The sequence below is a fragment of the Dreissena polymorpha genome, chromosome 2 (assembly GCF_020536995.1).
Source record: "Dreissena polymorpha isolate Duluth1 chromosome 2, UMN_Dpol_1.0, whole genome shotgun sequence".
Taxonomy (NCBI): Eukaryota; Metazoa; Mollusca; class Bivalvia; order Myida; family Dreissenidae; genus Dreissena; species Dreissena polymorpha.
The window spans coordinates 134,273,030-134,294,743 of record NC_068356.1 but is presented as its reverse complement, the minus strand read 5'-3'; the positions used below and the strand labels follow the sequence as shown (position 1 = coordinate 134,294,743).

Sequence of the window (21,714 nt, the reverse complement as noted above, 5' to 3'; positions counted from 1 at the left end):
TTAAATAGAATCATCTTATTAATATTATTGCGCACTTAACATCACACTACTAGGCACTTATGATTCACAAATTTAATCGAAAACATGCGTATTTTTGCCACTCTTTAATCAACAAAAACAAAAATAATGTACAAAAATATAAATTGAATTGTTGTATTTTCCTGTATATAAAAAGATTTAGGCTCTGCATGGTGAACTCTTTGACATTGTAATGTCTCAATTTTGGCATCTTTTGGCTTGAACACATGGATATAATAAAATTATTACACAAACAATAAATTCAAAGCAGATATTGCAGCAAAATTTAAATAAATTGCAATAGTTCCTATTGATTTGCATTCAACACATTCTAACTACAGTTGACTGTAGATTGTAATCGCCACTTGTTGTCAATGTCTTGCACAGTTGTTTCTTGCTGTTGCCAGTTTGCAACAAGCCCGATGATTGCTTCACCATTGTGTCTGTGACATCTGCAAATGGGAAGGCAATCTATTGTATGTGGTGTTAATAAAAGTGTAAATTTTGGGGAAAATTGCTTTTCCAATAACTTTTCATCAGAGTTGTTATTGAAACCTGTTGTCAGGAAAGTAACTTTACAGAAACAACCCTGATTGCTTAATTTTGTGATGATTACTAAATTTTGTGACAATCATTTATCAATTGTCATAAAATGTCTTGTCAGTGTTTTGTGTTGAACTTTCTTTTGTTATCTATTTGTCCCAGACTTAATTTCATAATAGCCCCTCATGGTATCAGTGTAATCTGACTGGTTGACAGTGTGCCAGACTGTGGTCCCAAGTGCAATTGATACCAATCTAGGGTGTTACTTGGGGCCACCTTCAGCCCAGCCCTGAGGGGCCCAGTCAAGGTGTAAATCCCCGGGGTAGAGGGGTCCAAAATGTCCTCAGCCACACCTGCTATATAATTGTGGGGAAGTACTGAGACTAGTACAGATGGTGAATTAGCAGCCGCAAGTGAAACTGACAAAGTTGCTGCCTGTTTGACAGGTCGGTGTGGCCAAATGTTGTCTTCAAAGAAAGCACCACTGGGCTGTTAAGAGGTTTAATGACTCGCCTCTCTATCTTTACTTGCACCTCCATTATCATTGAATTGACATCAAATTGGAGTGCTTGTTTGGGCATTCCACTTGATAAAGGAGACCAAACTGTAGATAAGTTTCAATGATGAACATATATTTACTTTAACCGCCTTTTTTCGACCTGCATTGATGTATGGAGATCATTATCATTTTCCTAGTAAAAAAGGCATGAAAAACAATATCTTAATGCTTTTTAGGAAATGACTGATAATATTTAGGTCAGTTACATTCATTTATAAAATTGTGTCCATGTGTATGATATAGCCATTTTTAGTGTAAAAGAGCAGATAAGACCATTCTTTTCTATGTTCCATCATTACATCCATTGGTGTAATGTTTGTCCCATGTTTTATATTCCATCATTACATCCATTGGTGTAATGTTTGTCCCATGTTTTGTATTAGCCATTTGTATTATAAATGAGGAGTTCAGATGATTGTGTGTCAGTAGTTGGCAGATTCCCAGAATCGCAAGTAGCATTTGCTGGAATTCAAAAAGAGCAAATATTTAGCATTAAGTGACTCATTCTTAGAACTGGACAGCCATGAAATGCTTTATTGTGATTGAGTTTTTGTTAGGGAACAGGGGCCTATTGCCCGATGCAAGGGGGCCATTAAGAAGCCAATAATGACCCCTGACTGGGCTATAATCATGCTAGCCCTGTCTATTGTTTTATCCCTGCGGGCCTGGAATGATTGACACGCCAGATTCTGTCTAATTGCTGATTTAGTACCCATGGCAGCATTTACTGCTATTTACATCATTATGTTAATCTGGCAACCCAGGGTCCTTAGATTATTCCTTGCCATAAAGCTTCCCCACTGGTTCTGGTTGTGGGTTGGCCTCATTTATTCATTATACTCCAGTGATTATTGGTATGGACCAATATTAATATGTGTATATTATTTTGTTTTCTTACCCCTGTAATACTGACATAAATATTAGCCATTTGTTATGGTGAACTGTGCAGTCAAGGTTGAATAAAACATGTAAAAGTGCATTACCCCTCTCTCCCTCCCATAAAAAATCAGTAAAAAATACCTCAAAGACCGTGACCACCCCTTTCCTCAACCAAAACCTCCTAACCCCTTCTCAAAGTGCACTCAACAGCCATATCTCCATCTTACCAAAAACAACCCCAAACCACAACCTCAAAACAGTGCATTCAAAAGTCATACCTCAAGTTTTACCAAAAACTGTACTCATTATTCATCAGTTGGGTTTTCCTTATAATGATTTTTTTTTACCAAGAACACCTCATGTATTTCTCATCCCCCCCTCTCAGCCACCCCCCTCTATCCCATCCCCCTATCACTACCATCAGGTCACTTTGGTTTACATGAGCACGCTGTGGCCAGCATTTCCAGAGAGCTGTATTTACATATCATAATCTAAACAAAAACTTCCAGCCTCAGGCTCTGTGCTCTCTAGTGTAATGTACCATTACATACACTCGGCCATTTCTTGCACATTTGATGCTAATAAATAGATCTCTTGAACCCATTGGCAATCAGTGGTTTACATGTTTTGTGAAACAATGTTTTTGCAAGTATTCAGTGAAATCTGGTTTATTAACCATAGTTGTGAAGTGTACTGAAAAGTGTTTTTTTATACTCCCCGAAATAAATTTCGGCGGAGCATATAGTTGCCAGTTTGTCCATCCTTCCTTACTTCCATACTTACTTACTTCCGTCACACTTTTTTACCGTTTCTCATAGCGCCTTCAATACTTTACCAATCTCTTTCATATTTGGCATGTAGGTACCTTGCATGGACCTCTACCTTTTGATGAGGTTTGAGGTCACTGGGGTCAAGGTCACCGAGGCTAATAATAAATTTTCCGTCATGCTTTTGTTACTTTACCGATCTCTTTCATATTTGGCATGTACATGTAGGTACCTTGCATGGACCTCTACCTTTTGATGAGAGGTCACTGGGGTCAAGGTCAATGAGGCTTATAATAGATTTTCCATCACGGTTTTCTTACAGTTTCTCATAGGGCCTTCAATACTTTACCGATCTCTTACATATTTGCCATGTAGGTACCTTGCATGGACCTCTACCTTTTGATGAGGTTTGAGGTCACTGGGCTCAAGGTCACCGAGGCTATTAATATATTTTCCGTCACGCTTTTGTAACAGTTTCTCATAGCACCTTCAATACTTTTCCGATCTCTTTCATATTTGGCATGCAGGTACCTTGCATGGACCTCTCACTTTTGATGAGGTTTGAGGTCACTGGGGTCAAGGTCACCAAGGTTTATAATAGATTTATTTAGGTGGTTATTAACACATAGATTGACAAAGCGCATCATCGGGGAGCATCCATCTGTTTCACTGATATTCTTGTTTTAAGTTTGAAGAGAAGTATACTGAAATTTATTCGATATTGTTTGATTTGGATATCAATTGGATTAATCTTGAAAATTAAAAAATTGATTTGGATATCAATTGGATTAATCTTGAAAATTAAAAAAAAAAATATTTGTTTGGAGCCTTTAGATTCAAAGCATGTGAATTTAAGATATTGTTATAGTTTCTGGTTGAAAGTTTTCTTTCTTTTTTGTGTGTATCAAACCATTATTGTAAGTTAATTAAAAATTGCTAGTATTTGAATCAATGCTATTATAGTGAATGTATTCATTACTCCCTCTTAAATCATGGTCATTGGTACGTAATCTGTTTTGATAAAATTATAGTAATAATCCCCTTAAACAGTCTTAAGTCTTAAAATCTTAAACTTTTCATGAGGGCTTAATTGACATTTGACTTTTATGCCATTTCCAGTTATTATATGAAATTACAATTCAAATTTTGATTACAATTACAATTTAATAAGGCAAATATCATGTTAATGGAAAGCTTTAGACCTGCAATTAAATAGGGAGAAGAAAAAAAGCAATAATCAGGAAGTAAAGCCCTCTGGCATTTTTGAACTGCCTATAGATTGTTTCTTTATAAATCATGCACAGCACTGTTTTGGTTTAATAGTTACTCTGACAGCAGTTGTTAAACACAGTCAGTCTGTAGTCAGTCCTAGTCCACAGTGAGTGAATGAGCTGATATGAGAGGAGGTATTGCACATTCATTGGAGCATTGGATAGGCATGACAGAGTGTGGTAAACAGCAAACTCTTGTTGGATTGTAGAGCCAGCTTGTAAGGGGTTGAACTTGGACTCAGTCAGTGTAGTATTGGAAGGGACTAGAGTCAATATATCTGCTCACAGTGGAGTACAGGCAGTTGTTTGAAAGTTTTCCTGGGATTATTTCATAAAGTCTACACTGTGGGCCAGTGTGGATATTTTTGCCACAGTGTAAACATGGTGAAGTGTTTGATGTTGGAATTGGAATTAATTTAATCATTTAGCAAGCTGTTGTGAAGCCTTTATTCGATGTTGATGTATTATTGTTAAATAGAGATTACAATACACAGGCCGCATGCATTGTAAATAAAATGGAGCAAAATTACGGATGAATGGAAAACATTTATGAAGTTGATTTTTTGGGGTCGTAAATGGACACTTGGTATTAAAATAAATGAGAGAAGCAATTGAATGAGAAATGTCAGAGTAAAAGAAAGGGATTAAGCATTGAATTAGATTAAGTACGAAGTTAAGTGGATTAATGTTGGTGCATATCTCGACTTGGGATCTTTACTAAGTGTAGATGTCCTTCAAGATAGGGGCGGTAGGATTTGAAGTTTTGAAAATTTCTGGATTTAGATAGCGACTTGAAATTGTCGGGGATTACGAGAGATAGCCAGCACTGATTTTGCGAGTAGAGCTGGCCATTTTAACGGCAGTATCTTTACTTTAGGATCTTTTATTTTCTTAGAGTTCATTGTTACCGTGATGGCAATGGAATGATGGATTGATGACATAGATAAACTAACTTTTCCTGCACTTAAGATAATGGTTTGTGTGTGTGTGTGCAAAATAGACTTTAATAGCCTTCATTGTTGTGATGGATGACATGTGGAATACATTGTGGAATATTAAATGAACAAGTTTTGAAATTTGCTGTTGTTTTTTTCACTGGAAAAGTTCTTAAGAATATGTCTTTAACAAAGAGCTCCAGACTAAATTCTTTATCAGTATAAATATTTGGCAATATTTGGTAAAAACAGTTTTTTTAGAAGTAACAAAAGAAAACAGAAGTGCTCCTGTTGAATTGTTAATGAAATGTTCATAAATAAAATAATGAACTTGTAACGTCTGTGATGTAGATTATTTGAGAAAAAAGCTGGATTATGGTGTAATAATGAGGTGTGTACAGAACAATTGGATGTCTGGGAAATACAATCAAAGTGCAAACATGGTTTGCAGACTTGGAGTATGGATATTTGTGATAGTTGCGTTATTTGCCTCGATATTTGGAACGTTACACGGGGCAGAGGCTGTTAATGCAGAGGATGGAAACACAGAAGGTGCCACAATTTTTTTTCTGATTATCCCATTTATGCCTAGTGGACAGTCTCCCGTCCTTCTAAATTGCATCAATTTATTTCCAAAATAAGGGATGTATAGTATATTTATTTTTATATTTAGAATATTTCTTATAGGAATTCCTTTAAGCAAACAGCACAGACCCTGATGAGACGCATCATCATGCAGCGTCTCATCTGGGTCTACGCTGTTTGCCAAGGCCTTTTTTTCTAGTCGCTTAGGCACAAATGGGTTCAAGTTAATTTATAAATTAAAAAATATATATAATTGAAAGGTTGACTGTGACTGTGAAAATGTTGTATCTCTGCTGAAGATTTGAATATCAAGTACAAACATTTCACAATCATCCCTACAAATTATTATACAAATTTGAGCTATATAAATACAAATTGGCAGACAATAATTATTAGCTATACTTTATGATCATAATTACGCCCTTAGTACATAGAAATGTATACTCCCATTGCATAGACACATTCTAGCACATAGAATGATAGAAATATATTATATTGAAAGCTTAATAGAAAACAGAACAAAATTTTATTTAAATATAAAATAAATTCCCTGGACATTACAATAATGGCTAAAAATAATTTCAAAGACATCAAATTATTAACATTACAAATAACCCAATCCCATGTAAAATTTCAAGTACATTTATATAAATTGCTCACCCTTTTGGACAGTTTGTGAATAATATGGTCAGGACAAGAAGTGTGTGCAATTAAAACTTTCTTAAACTTAGTCCAAAAATGACAATTTTTTTATAAATTTTGGTTATAGATAAAAGCACATAAACAAAATTCTAAGGCTTTGAAATATGCATGAAATTCCTAACTTAAATTCTGTGTGTCTTAAAAGTCAGTGTATTAACTCATTGTAAAATTTCTGGTTCATGTGTGAATGATATGGATTCTCAGGAAATGTAAAATAAGCTACTTAACAATTTTTTTATCTGAAAACAATAAAATGTCATATAAAATGTATATAAACCGATGACAATACAGGGTGACCAAGTTTACAAACATTTGTTTTACATATTTGAATAATAGGAACAAACCAAAGGTGAGCCATTCATCTTTGTTTGAAGACAGACTTTACTACAAGTAAATTATGCTAAACTATTTTATGCATTAGAAATTTGCTCCAAGTGATGAAATATGTCAAGCATTGAGGCAGAAAATTATGTAAGATTTATTTTATATTCACCTTTATGCAATATGATTTCCCATGTTATTACGAAGATCAAAGTCGTTTCAATGCATACACATAAATTATAAAGGAGCCCTTTGCCTCATTTTGAACATGAAATACAAACTGAACAGTTTTATTTATTTGTTCAAATAACAGCAGATTACCCTAATAGCTTGCAATTGTAGGCGATTCACATCAAGAACACTGGTATCCCTATGTTTAAATTAGCCAATATCCATTCCCAGATTTCTCAGTTTGTGGGCGAATAATGGTAGGCTGTTGGAGGGAAGAACATGGCTAAATGGTCGGGCTGCAATTCAATCCAGGCTATAATTCTTCACTTATCATGATCCAAATGCCCCTGTCTCTGCTACTTGAACTGAGACAATTCTCACTGATACCTGATTTTTCAGGCAATGCAGTTTTGCTGAAACAATGTCCGATTGTTGGAATGGAAACAATGTCTTGTTAATTTGAATGATACCAGAAAGAAAACAATATTGTTAACTGTTTTTGTGAATTATATTTTGAATTTTCGTTTTTTCAAAATTTACTGTACAGTTTAAAATTAAGATTGAGCAGCGCTCTGTGCAAGTGGGTTTTAAGTGCATGCGTGGAAAGTTTCGTTCCAGAATAGCCTGTGCAGTACGCACTGGCTAATCAGGGACAACACTTTCCGCGTTAACTGGATTTTTGTTAAGAAGGGAATTTCTTAAAACAAAAAATATCATAAAAGCAGAAAGTGTCGTCCCTGATTAGCCTGTGCGGACTGCACAGGCTTTTCAGGGACAACTCTACGCTCATGCAATAAACCCCCTTTTCACAGAGTACGGCCCAATTATATTTCCAGATCACATCTAAATTTTACTAACATATTCATCCCATCTGAGTGTTGAAAAAATAATACAAAATTGACTACTGTTGTTTATTTGAAAATCACACAAAATTGCAAAATCTATGCATTTTGAGGAAGTCTTTTGTCCTGATTTTTGTTTCATGTACTTAAGTTAATGACAAACAGCAATGTATATTTAAATCTCTTGCTCCAGATTTCATAGCCTGTAATATAATGCAAAAAACCGCATCTCTGTCAAATTTTGCAGAGAGCCTTTACAGGACCCCATGTTTCTGTCTCCCTCTGTTGTACCAATTGCATGTTGAGATTGCATTCTGTTATTGGATTGAATTATTTATCCATCATCCATTCGCTGTCAAATGTCTTGGGACGATAATAAAATTAAAGTATTTTCTACACTTGAAAGAATGCTGATGCTTTGCCCGGTATGATTGATTAATTTTTTGGTATTGTTATTCTTTCTTATCATTATTATTTGATAACTGCAGACATGTAAACTTAACAAAATATGTATATGAAAACCTCGAAAGTCTTAAAACAATGTACCATTTTTCTTGTGACAAAAACATTTTAAAACAATTGAAAAGCCTGAGTACCTTTTAAGGAAAAAAGATGCATCAACCTCTTACAAAAAATAAAATAAAAAAGTAATAAAGTGGGTGGGACAATTTTAGTACAAACTTTCAGAGTCTGTTTTTGTGATGTCTACACGGCCTGTAAACTTCATTCCCCTGAGAAAATATTGTTATTGGAGCGGGTTTACTTTTCAAATTGATTGGATAATTGACTTTTATTGGGTGCTTCTTCAACAGCCCGTTTTACAGGGCACATGGCAAGGGTGTGTCTTCGGAGTAGGGAAACAGTGCTTTCTCATGTTGGGAACCGTATGAGCCGCATTCTGGGTAAATGGGGCTTATTGTATGTGCCTAGAGTGAAGCTCCAGATGCTTGTGTGAAGTCTGTGCAGGATAACCTGGCACAACACTTTCCGGCAATAGTGGATTTTTGTTTGGAAGAGACCTAATACAAACCAAAAGTGCCCTGAAAGCGGAAAGTGTCTTCCATAATTAGCGTGTACAGACTGCACAGGCTATCCTGGGGTGACACTCAACCCACATGCATTATACCTTAAGTTGCTCAGGGCTAATATTTTTTACTTACCAAACATATTAAATGGTTTCCGATATATGGCGGTTGACAAAGATTTTTTTACAACCAAAATAAAACAAGCCATAAATTGTTTTGATGTTTATGTTTGAGATAACCCTTCAAATGACAGAAAATGAAAAAAACCAATCTACTCTGTACCTGTGTGTATTTTTTTTTAACTTTTGAGTTAAGAAGAGAGGATATATTTCTTTTGATGCAAGGCATTCTGTTTTTGTCGCTCTTTTAAAAGTTTTTTCTGTATATAACTGCACTGATATAAACTACAAAGATACAAGATATTAGTTTGTTTGTTATATTGTATATTGTACTTTATATGTTCAATAGATGACCTGCTTAATGTATTTTGAATTAACTGTCAAAAACATTAATGCCTGAGTTGATTATTTCAATTACTTAATTGCCAGGACATACATTGCTACATAAGGATGTTATTTTTTACAATTCTGATAATTTTAGTTTGGAATGTGTACGTCACATAATGCTGTTAACAAACTGGACCATTAATTCATTCAAGTATGTGTATATATTAAGGTAATTAGAAAGGCATACATCTTGTCTCCCTATGTAAAATTGAGTTATGTATTAATTAAGCCCTCTGGCTGTGAAATTCAGATTTGAACATTTCATTAAAGATACTGCACAGTATTATCAGCTACTGTGCATCTTCCTAATTCAGCCGTGGGCAATGGGTTGAAAGGTCACCAAGCAAAGAATAAAGTGCAATACTTGAAATAGATTTGTATTTAACCCTTTACCACTTGGATACGTATTTCCCTTAGAAAGTTAACTTTAAGTAAAGACCATTATTACTAGATTCAAGTTTTGAAGGTTTCATTTCCAACCTTAAGATACTGATGAGCAGCAAACCGCTTAAAACCTGAACAGACTGCAAGTTATGCGCAGGCTGTTTTTGTTTTTTGCTGATTGCACATAGCCATTTTCATTTTGCTTCTGAGTCAGTGGGAAAGGGTTGTAATACACTTAAATAGGCATTTAGGAGGCTGCTTTAAAGTAATGTTTGAAAACTCTTTGTGTCCCGAACATAAATGGCGTAAAGCCTGCAGAATGGCATTAAATATTTAAGTATTGGATCAGCTTTGATTCAATTAACAGCGGAAAGATGGGGCTGTATCCAGTGAAGACATGAGAAATGTGCCAAGTTGCAATCTTCCTAATGTTTCATTTAGAATAATGCAAGCTGGTTCAGACAGTTTGGCTTCTGAAAACATTTTTCTTTTTCAATTTTTCTTTTTCTTACCCCATGACTTCTGCCGAAAAATATATTCTCCAAAAATAATTGTCTTAAAATGCCAATATGTTTTTACTCTGGCAATGCAATACTGCTATTTGAGAGGCAGTCAGTACCTTAAAGTAACAGAGTTCTCTGGCATTGTTCAATAAGCCTGTATGAGTGGTCCCCCTTGTTCAGATGTTAGGAAATTTGAAAGCATATTCTCAGTTTATCAATTTAGGTTATCGAACACATCAATTTACTGATTTACTTTTGTGCTTTATTGGTAATATGAAGTAATTCCATCTTGACATTTAGCCTTGATACTTGCTGGTTTATAAGGTTCAACTGAGTAAATGAATAAAACTTTTAACACTACTTAAATATGCTGAACATATTTCTTTTCTTAAAACAATATTTATTTGAAATGATGAGTATAATCCTGTGATGATGATGATGATGATGATGATGATGATCATGATCATGATAAAGAAAAAGAAAAGCATTTATATTTATTTTTGTATAATAATATATTGTATATCATTTCAGGTGATTTCAACGGTTTCGATGGGGGTGTGTTACGAAGAGGAATTAAGTTCTTAATCGAACCAGAGGAGAAATATTATGTAGTAAAGAACAAACCTGCCACTATTACATGTAAAGCATTAGGGGCAGTGCATATATCTTTCAAGTGTGCTAACACATGGATTAAGCAACACAAATTCACGACGACTATGTCAGTGGATCAAGTGACGCAAAAGAAAATTATTGAGACGAGTATTACCGTAACTAAAGAGGATGTTGAGGAATATTTCGGCTCGGACGGATACTGGTGCCAATGTTTCGCCTCCGATCAGCCACCTGAGATACAAGGAGGAATTATTGTCGAAAGTGAAAAGAGGGGACTCGTAGAGTTGGCATGTACGTATATATATTAGTATTGGCCTCATTTATACCAATGTTTGAAGATTTGTTTGGGGTATGATTCGACATTTATTGACAGAAAAATACAAAAATAATTTTTATACAAATTACCCACTGATACATGTAGTTCAAAACGTTGCTGCACATTCAGTTATTTTTTTTCGTTTATTGATAATTAATAACAAATTATGGTTTAGAATTACTCATCACACTTTTCTCAGTTGATATGTTGTATAAAAATTGACACATTAAAAAAAAGACAATTCAACAGAAAAAATAAATAACCCCTTATCAATCTTTAAAGCATAATTGTTAATTTGAAATGTCACCATTATTTTATAACTATTCACACTGACACCTTTGTCCATAAAGTTTTCCCAAAGGTCAGGGGGAACTAGATTGATAGGGAATCTAAATAATCACTTCCAGTTTTTCGTAATATTTGAAAGCCTCCACATGATTGATTGATGTTCGTGACTGACCAAGATCAACTTTGTATCTTTAAAATGCTTGTTATGACAAGTTGTTGAGAATATTTCGGCAGTTCAGTGACAGACATGGATGAAATTGTCTGACTTTCCCTGGACCTTGTTCAGAGATAAACATTTGCAATTTCTCCTGACTGTAGGCATTTTGGCATAGGCAAAAATAATCTTTGATAAGGACTGCTCATTTCGCTTGCTCAGTAGAACAGAAATATGAAATATAAGTCAATCAGTTGGTTTTGGGAAATTTATGAATAAAAACTTATTGAATTATATGGTCATGAATTAACACTGACCATAAGGTGACTTTTGAATAAGACATCAACCTTGGAATGAAATTTATTTTTTGAAACAATTCTTTATATGCAGTTTTACCTGTTGTGTTGATTAATTGAGACACATTATTGAGACACCAGTGCATACAAATATATAATTGCATCATTTTAATTGATTTTACATTAAAACTTTATGTTTGTTTCGATAAAAAAAATTCCCCTCAAAAAGAATCGGTCATGATGCATGCATGAGTATTATTAATTCAAAAACTGTTTAAATTATGAAAAAACATAATGACTTTTAATGATGAAGTCAAATTGCAGCGTTAACAGTATTTTAAGATTTAGATGCCATCAGCACGAAGAATACGATGTATAAAAAGATAATTGTTAATTTCCAGTCACTATTAGTTGAAGTAGAAAACTATTTTAATAGTTATGTATTATGGAGTAATATTGATTTTAGTCATAAGTTCAAAATTGATTTTTAAAAACAATTTAAAGTACCATTTAAAATTTCATCAAATGTCAAATTTAATTGAGACAGAAAATTTGAAAGGTGAATTTTACAAATTGGTTCTTAAGTAAATATGTCTAGTTTACATCTACAAACATTTGCTTTGGTCTGTAATCTTGTTTGAGGCAAGTTTGTATACTTAACTTAACCTTTTTAAAAGGTTTGGCCAGGGTGACTTTTGGTCATATTAAACTGTAAATGCCACAAATTGGAAAATATTTATCTGTTTGACTTAAACAAATTTTCAGGTCAGTCTTCAGTTTTGGTTTTGCACTTAATTTGTTTTGCTGACATTTAAAACTAAAACTGATAACCAGGGGGAAATGTTAATGAAATTAAGGTAGACACTGGCCAAATATTTACACAAATACTAATAATCTGTCAGAAAAAGATTTCCAAACATTTCATCAAGTTGTTGACAGTGTCTGTCTGGTAAGTTAGGGAAAGGGGTTCGAAACATTGAACAAATCTAGTGTAGCCATGTCCTACAAGAAGAACTGACAGCTCCTGATGGAATTACTTCCTGTCAATTTTTGACAGCCATGTCCAGAAAAATGATGGTGTTATACATTTATATTATTTTTATGGCCACCCCTAATCATGCAGTGATGGATGGGTCAGTTAATGAAGATTTAATAATTGTTTATCTTTGAAAGTCTTTTAAATATTGTTTTGAAATGATTATCTTATAGTGATAATTGTATAAATTCTGCATTTCAATACATTATCTTATAGTCATAATTAATTGTATAAATATATACATTTCAATACAATGTTTTCAGCAATCACATTTAAAGCATGATGATGCTTACTTTTTTAATTATTCAAATTTTTGCATTAAATATTTTTTTCTTCATATTTTATGTTTGAAAGAAAACATAATTTAAAAATACATTTTTTTGCCATCATTTGGTCACAGTTTATGAGCCATTTTGAATGGTGATACAATAATTGTTGTTTGTAGCTCACCTGAGCACGAAGTCCTCAAGGTGATCTATTGTGATCACCCTATGTCTGTGGTTGTGCTTGTGCAGTTTCATCAAGATTGGAACAAAAATATGGCATCTTCAGTGAAGGTGTTCTGTGAAGGTGTTCAGTGAAGATGCCATATTTTTGTTCCAGTCTTGATGAAACTTGGTGAGAGTGTTTATAACTTTACCCTTTGCATGCTGGGAAATTTGTCGTCTGCTAAAATGTCTTCTGCTGAATTTCTAAAATTAGCATTTTCTTCAATTTTTACAAAGAATACTATCAGAATAGCAAACAGTTTGGATCCTGATGAGACGCCACATTTTGTGGCGTCTCATCTTGATCCAAACTGTTTGCAAAGGCCTTCAAAATTCGGTTCCAGCACTGAAAGAGTTAGAAATATCTTGGCTAAGTGTAAATCTTGGTGATGTGTGTCGAAAATCTAGGTCACATGTCACCTCTTATAAAAAACTTGTTGTCATTGGAGAGGCCATTTTTATGACTCAATCATATTTATACTTGATTAGAATTTAAACTTGATAATATCTAGCCCAAGTTGAAATCTGGGTCATGGGCATCCAAAAACTTGGTAACTAATGGTAAAACCTTGTTGACCACTCTATAGGCCACATGTATGATTTCATCTGTATGAAATTTGTCCAGAATGTTAACCTTGACAATATAAAGGCCATGAATCTGAAACAAGTTGGATAAACAACTTTTTGTATCCAGGTCAAATTATGTAACTTGAACTCATGTGAGCGCTACAGACCCATCATTGCCTCTTGTGTAACATTTTCATGATTTGAGTTTTAATTTTTCACTGTCTGTATTTAGACCTGAAACGCCAGTTTGACTGGCAGCCTTACAAGACCCGCGTGGAACTGAACCAACAGACAGTGTTACGATGCCTGCCACCAGAAGGGAAACCACTCCCAGAGGTGAGTGAGTTCTATTGCATATAGTGACATCATTGTCATGGCATTATACAATTCACAGAGATCAATTCTTCCCTTGGTAACATTGATTCCATGGTTTTATACAATAGCATTTTGTATTTTTGTTGGGCTTTTTTTACTTTTATTGAACAACATTTTACACTCAAATGTTACTCTTTAATGAACAGTTTTGTGTAACTATATTAAGGCCAAAATTTTACTTAACCCCCCCCCCCCCCCCTCCCCCCCAAAAAAAATAAATAAATAAAAAATAAGTATTTTTTGGATAAATGCTAAGAGCAAAAGGGGAATAGTAATTGAAAAGTTATGACACAGACCTCTCCTCTTTTGTAAATGCAGGCAAAGGTTTGGAGATTACTTAACCATTAAAAGTAAATTAAAAAAGTAAACACTGGATGGCATGTGGTCTGTTTGCTATTAAGCAGATTTTGGTATTTACATAACAATCTCGGAAAACAAACTTTGAGTTAATAACCAAGATTAATGCAAACTGATTTTAAGACCTGCTGCAAATAATTTTTGAGTCTTGAGGGTTTAAAACTGCTGTATCTCTTAAAAGATTCACTGCAATATACAATAGCCTGCATTCAGTCTGTAGAATGTATGCCCAGTACACGAGTCTGGTGAAATCAGGGTCGATCTGAAATGAGCATAATGTAGACATCAAGATTAACATAACAGTTGAAATTAAAATAAATCGGAAAAGCATGTCGAGCCTGGTCTTTTGTTAAAGCATAAATAATCCGTTTTAATACTTCGGTAATAGTGTTCAGAAGATTAATGGCGGGCCGGGATTTGGAAGATGTTAAAATTGATGTTTCTCATTATCTCTTGAAGTCCAAACGATGTAGGGCATGATAAACCAAAATCTCCTAAAGGTATTTTATTGCGAAATTTTTACATTTCAAATATTAAAAAAGTGTACTGGTTGTAACCCTTTGAAATGATCAGGTGAGAGATGTATTATGGTCTAAGTTTCAATGGAAAACTGAACTATAAAAAAAGAAGTATAATCAACTAATAGAAGGACATTTAAATACAATAAAAATGCTGTATTACAAATTTAAGATTTTTTTTAGCACCTGCTAAGAAAACAAATGAAGATGTCACATTATGCAAAATTATTATGTCACATGTCAATTTAAAAGGTGGTTAACAGAAGAGTGTTCACTATTTGCTGAATCGTGAATACCTGTTTTTCAAACACTTCAATTAAAATGCAATTAAATAGAAAAAATGGTTTTGAATGCCGTTTGGTATTGCTTTTCAAGCGAAATGGAAATAACTTATATAATAATTAATGTATTAAACGATGATTCAAGAGATACGAACAAGCTTTTATGGGTTTTTGTATCAATGGATTTGAAGTGAATGAGATTTGAAAATTGTGTTTTTTTAAGATTTGGTGGGTTGATAAACTGTAGAAATTTCACTAGGCTTGAAATTAAATCACTTATCATAGACATCTTGAGCTTGTTAAAATTCATAACTATTGGGTTTCAAAGTGGAGTTTTATGTCTTAAGCATTTTTAATATTCGTTTTACAAAACCGTAATTTTCTAAGGATTATGTCACATAAATTTTCTCAACGATCAAAGAACAGTGTTTTTTTTTAACTTAGAGCTTTGATGATTATTGGAGATTTAAACTGTAATAGGCGATGTTTTACTACTGAAAATTACTAAGGTTTTGAAAGCTAAGATAATTATCGTTTTGTTTGGGTATGACATTTTTGAATAGATTTTCAGAGACCATATCAAGAGGAGAAAATTGCTTACCTTGTAATTGATGCGGCAATATTCTTGCCTGAAGTAATTGGGCATAATTTCATTCATGGTTAGGGTTCTTAAAATGTTAAACGTAGTAAGACAAGCTTTATTGCAGTTTTGAACTATTAAGTAGCACTACGAGTACACCAATATGTCACTGGAAACTTAAGAAAAGACATTAAAATGAGCTTTTTTCAAATATCCCTCGTCTATATATGGCTTGAAAGTAATCTCAAACTAGCACATAGCATGCGATAAATCAGACTTTGTGCATTTGTTTTTCTCTGCAGCGTCAGATTTCAGTTAAAAGCGGAATGCTTTATCTTTTCATGCTCTCGTGCAATACATCACTTTTGTTGCACATAAATTAAAGGACGATTGGCTGCAATTATTTCCTCCCATTCTTTGTAGTGGGTAAAAGATGCTTCAAGATAAGCGGAATTCGTTGGGATTGTAAATACACTCATAGAACATTGTTGCAACGAGTGATTTCTTGTCTTTTCGAGTAACATCTGTGAGCGGGTATCGGTTTTCCTGAATTATAACCCCATGTATAGTTAAATGTGGCATTATTGCTAGCTTACGCTGCAACTCCAGATGCATAAGTTATGGTTGTAAAACACAAATAGTCAGCTTAAAAACTGGGAAAAAGATGCTTATCTAGTGTGTAATGTAGCCTGTGATGTATTGTTAGGTAACCTCTGTTATCCTCAACCCTTGATTTGCACATTCTGGAATAAATAATTGTCACTGCAGTATCTGAGAGTGTCTGATAAACGTTTAATGATGATGCATAACTCTCGCGCAAAAACATGCCTGTGATGAATGTTGCGCAAATACTTGCCCAATGCAACAACGCAGATGGAATTTTGAAATTTCGGATGAGGCTTTCCATATGCTCCAAAGACTTGGTGGGGGATATAAATATCAATTCAGCCATTAATTATCTTCATTGCTAGTCTGTTGAAATGAAAAAATATGTGTAATTTGTTGATGTGAGTTATGATATTGCGTATGTCGGTTAATGAAGACAATTTTATCTTATCAGTGCTTGAAATGTTGCATTAAGGTTCCAAATTTAAGAATCATAATATGAAAAGCTAACAAAATCAGACTTAAACAGTAATAATAATAACACTTCAATAAGTAATGCACATATAACCTTTATACTCAAATAAGTCTAATAAAGTATAAAATAAAAATTTGGATTTGAGAATCAAAAGGCCTTTTGTCTTGAAAGGGTAGTCCCTGATTAGCCAGCAAAGACTGGAAAGGGGCTAATCTGGGACGACACTTTACGCACATTCATTTAGCCCGGTTTTCCCAGAGCTAGACTCCTAGAGTATTACAGAAAATCACATTTCCCCATTGCAGGTATTCTGGCTCAAGGATGGCAATCAGATAGACGTCCAGAACAACCACAACTTCATCATCAGCAGCGAGGGTAATCTCATCATCACGTCGGCGCGCCTGGAGGACACTGGCATCTACACCTGTGGCGCTCAAAACATGGTCGCACGCCGTCTCAGCAATCCTACGCCATTTGTGGTTTATGGTCAGTAATATTGATTGTTTAGGCATGTTCGAATTTGGTCATGTAACTTGGTTTGATGCGTTTACACCTGTTAGTTGCACAGGTTAGTTTGGTTTAAAGCAAGTTAGTTAATTTACTGGAAAGTTCAATAATGTTCAATGTTCAAAATTCCTTAAATTACCAAGTGATCACCCCTCACCCTCCCTCTCACCTTCCAACAGCCTCACCCATTTATTTGAAGTAGCTACATTAAATGTGTGCAAGATAATAACACCACCGCTTCAATTTCCGTTTATTAATCAACTGCTTTGCCCTTTCAAACGGCCTGTCTATAACATACTTTGCATGTCCTGGTCTCGTAAATTTTGTATAAAACGCAGCGAACGTTTTGCATTTTTGTTGATGCATAACCAAACACCTGTTCCTTGCATTCATCACCTCAATTATTGTTGCACAGTGAGTAGAAAGACTTCAGGGGAAATTAATGAAGGAAATAGCCATTAGTTATTTGTGTGTTCTTGTGCAAACTATTTGTTGTTAGTCATTTGTCGTCTATGTGAAGTAGCAGAAAAACTTCACAGAAGATGTCTGAGCCATATTTGTCTTGTCATACATTGATAATTAGTAATTTTATGACACATGAAAATTACCAGGTTTGCAAAACATTAGTAAAAATACGGTTGTAAATATTGTAATATTATGTCTCTTAAAATCAAAAGAGGTTGATTGTGCACTTCAGCTGTATATTAATGTCTTTTAAGGATAAAAATATTTATATCTTATCTATCTTTAAGAAATTAATACTTTTAAATATAAACAGGACATAAGAATTTAAAAAGGTCATAAGAATTTTAAATAACACCTCAAACTTGAAAAAGGTTACACAACATTTTGATTATTATTTTTCATCAAGAAACCTATTATTCTCAAGTCATTCAATCACCCAAATTTGCATCCCTATGGAGTAACCCCCACCCCACCCCCACCCCTAAAAAAATATATATATTAAAAAAACTCACAACAAATCCTGCCGATTTACTTCTGGCGGTGAGAGGGCCGCACACAGGGGCATGGGTCACATCATGTTTATTTTTTTTGTCAGGGTACTCACAGGGGTGCAAAGTCTGAGGAGAGAAATGTTGCAATGTTATCAATTCATTGTGTCAAACAGGGGTCTGCCAGGTATGAGAATGCTGTACAACCAAATGCCTTCTGTCAAGAACCAGTTTATTTCTGGTGCCGGAGGTGAAACTAGTATTTCTTTATCATTCTTGTGGGAAAGTTTCCCAGATAACTTGTGTATAATTTGTGGAATGAATTGCAAGGATATGAAAATCCTTGCTTCCCAGATGTACAACAAATGGCCATAAATGTTTCACATGAAAGGTTTAATATTTTAGGTCTTCGGCCCTCTTGAAGCTCATGTAATTCGGAGATATTTGCTGCATTTTATACACAATATAGCATATCATTAATTCACATCTGTCAGCAATTATAAACATTATTAGCAGAAATCGCTCTCAAAATCCACCTAGAGGTTGTTCAGATGTATATTAAAAATTATGGTATATCTGATTGAAGTACCCCGGGAATATTGAAATATCAGGAAGTTACGACTGCATTTATGATTCTTGCCATCCTTACTCCTTGTATTATGCTCCTAATAATACCGAGCCGTAAAAAAAATATCAAAAAACTTCCGTGATTTATGATTAATGGGATTCTTTATGGAAATATGCTCTGGAATTAACAAGATTTGTGCAAGAAATCGTGTTCAGACCATAAATGTTATATGAAAATAAGATGCTTTCGCATCAGCATCGGTGTTTGATAATTAATGAAAAACCCATAGCTCTGTATCGGTTGATTATTTATTTAGTAGTCCGAACTGTGGCCAAAATCGATAATTTATTGTTTCTTATTTGCATATCATCATTCCCTTGAATGTCTGACAAGGCACTAAGTCATAATGGAGCTGCTTTATTTATGTGTTATTGACGACTTTATTGCAGCTTTTCTGACTTTACTTGAGAAAGTTCCGAGAAACATGGCAATTATTGTTATAAAATCCAATACTGTGCCCCTTAATTATGGGCGATTTCCTCGGCTTTTCTGTCATTGGGCATATTAAATGACCGTATGTTTTCACCTTGGCTATTGATCATTGGTGCATGATTCATTACAGTTTATTGTTTAATCTATACCACCTCTGTCTAGGGAAACAAAGCGTTAACGAGACCCCACTCAAAGTGATGGCTCAGAAATGAAAGCCATTGGTTTGGTAAACATGATAAAGTTGTTGTCACTCTTACTTAATCATTAAAAAGCATTAAGGATCATTAAATTTTAGTGTTGATTCATCTAGCTCTCATTTTACACCTGTTGATGGTGTCTTTCCTAGAATCTCTCCTACTGCCCACTGTATAATTCTAAAATAAATTTATTTCCCAGGGATATGGTTCTTATGAAACTAGCTCAGTGCTGTCTTTAAACACCATTTGCATTTGCATATAAAGCTTAAATAAAAAGGGATTCAAGTTAAAGTTATAAAAAGCAACATCAACACATCAGGCCATTCTCAAGTTGTTATAAATGTAGAGTTGAAAATCCCAATAATTGTCAAATCATTCTATGAAGTATTTGTATTTACTTAAATGTTTCTAATATAAAGCACTTCTTTGAGATACTTACTGAAATATTCTGTTTGGTTGTTAATACAAAATACTTTTAAGAGGCTTTTTAAGCATACTTTTGTATTTTATGTATTGTTTTTATGAGCACAATAAAAATAAATCTGGTTTACATTGGCACAGATTTCAATGGGTGAATATATTATACCCTTCAGAGGATTTGCTTTCATATTTTCAGCAGTTCGCACAGCAGCTTTTATGGACTTTTTTGTTGATGAGAGGTTTCTTCGTAACGAAAATCTAGTGAAAGGGAAAGTGTTGTCCCTGATTAGCCTACCCTGACTGCATAGGCTAATTGTGTACGACACTTTATGCACATGCATAAACGCTTTTCCACTCAGAAGCAAAATGAAAATGGCTATGTGCAAACAGCATAAAACCAGAACAGCCTGCGAGTAACTCGCAGTCTGTTCAGGTTTTATGCTGTTTGCAGCTCATCAGTATCTAAGGGTTGTGAATGAAACCTTAAAATTAAAACATGAATATAGAAAGAAAGGTATTTAATTAAATTTTACTTTGTGAGTGACTACAAATGCGTCAAAATACATATCTAAGTGGTTAACCCTTTCAGTGCAGGAACCGAATTTTAAAGGCCTTTGCAAACAGTTTGGATCCAGATGAGACGCCACATTCTGCGGCGTCTCATCGGGATCCGAACTGTTTGCTATTCTGATAGTATTCTTTGAAAAAATTCGAAGAAAATGCAAATTTTTGAAATTCAGCAGACGACATTTTAGCAGACGACAAATTTCCCAGCATGCAAAGGGTTAAGCGTAGATTTCCCAGAACATTAGGCTCACATGTTTTAAATTTCTTGTGAATTTTCAGTGAATGGAGGCTGGTCGACATGGAGCCAGTGGACCAAGTGCTCAGCAGTGTGCGGTCGTGGCACCCAGCGCAGACAGCGCACATGCACAAACCCCGCGCCCCAGGGTGACGGGGATGAATGCCCAGGCGAGGCAGTCCAGAATGAAGCATGCAACATCATCTGTCCAGGTATACTGGAACAAAAAAAGATTAAAGTAAAAATTTCTTTGGGTGGGCAGGGGCAGGGGGAGGGGTTATTGATTTCTTGCTGTTTTGGTACTTTCTTTGGGTTATTTGACATTTCAACAGTTTTCAGTCAAATCAAAGCAGTCAGTACCAAAAGATATCCAAAATTAACCCATTTATGCCTAGAGTCTAGAAAAAAGGCATGATGTGGCGTCTCATCAGGGTTTGCGCTGTTTGCTTAAAGGAATTTATGTAAGAAATATTCTAAATATAGAAATAAGTATACTAGAAATCCCTAATTTTGGAAATAAATTGATCCAATTTAGAAGGATGGGAGAGTCCACTAGGCATAAATGGGTTAAGAAACAAATAATTTGTATTGTGTTTATATTTCACCAGTAAGTAATAATAGCACCTTAAAATTTGTTGCTTGATAAATTAAGAAAAGGAAGTGTGGGATAATTATTGTGGAACTTACAGTTGGCGGAAGTATTATCAAAATAAATGGGGCATCTTGAAAACAAAAACTTGGGCCTTTCGCAAATTAACATTCTCTGCCACCGTCTTTGTGCTTTATGAAAACCAGAGACTAGTTGTGTATTACCA

At 34.4% G+C, this 21,714-nt stretch overlaps 1 protein-coding gene and 1 long non-coding RNA gene across 5 annotated transcripts in view; one reads left to right on the top strand and one right to left on the bottom strand.

The window, feature by feature from the left end:
- LOC127869082 (netrin receptor UNC5C-like) overlaps positions 1-21,714 on the top strand; it is a 182,287-nt gene that overhangs the window by 133,944 nt on the left and 26,629 nt on the right. Inside the window, exons 1-5 of one of the 3 annotated variants that reach the window (XM_052411371.1) lie at positions 4,129-5,524; positions 10,543-10,914; positions 14,001-14,104; positions 17,266-17,446; positions 20,944-21,111. In XM_052411371.1, coding sequence (XP_052267331.1) covers positions 5,359-5,524; positions 10,543-10,914; positions 14,001-14,104; positions 17,266-17,446; positions 20,944-21,111 — 991 coding nt within the window. In that variant the 5' untranslated portion in view covers positions 4,129-5,358. Of the gene's footprint in view, positions 1-4,128; positions 5,525-10,542; positions 10,915-14,000; positions 14,105-17,265; positions 17,447-20,943; positions 21,112-21,714 lie in introns of those variants that run through there. The other 2 variants (XM_052411373.1, XM_052411372.1) reach the window with 2 other exon arrangements.
- Positions 103-21,043, bottom strand: LOC127869098 (uncharacterized). Of its 2 annotated transcripts, XR_008044401.1 has the most exons (4): positions 20,916-21,043; positions 18,445-18,549; positions 10,778-10,854; positions 103-470 (listed from the first exon to the last, which is right to left on the bottom strand). It is a non-coding gene; the product is annotated as an uncharacterized LOC127869098 (long non-coding RNA). The 2 variants fall into 2 exon arrangements; XR_008044400.1 differs by lacking the exon at positions 10,778-10,854.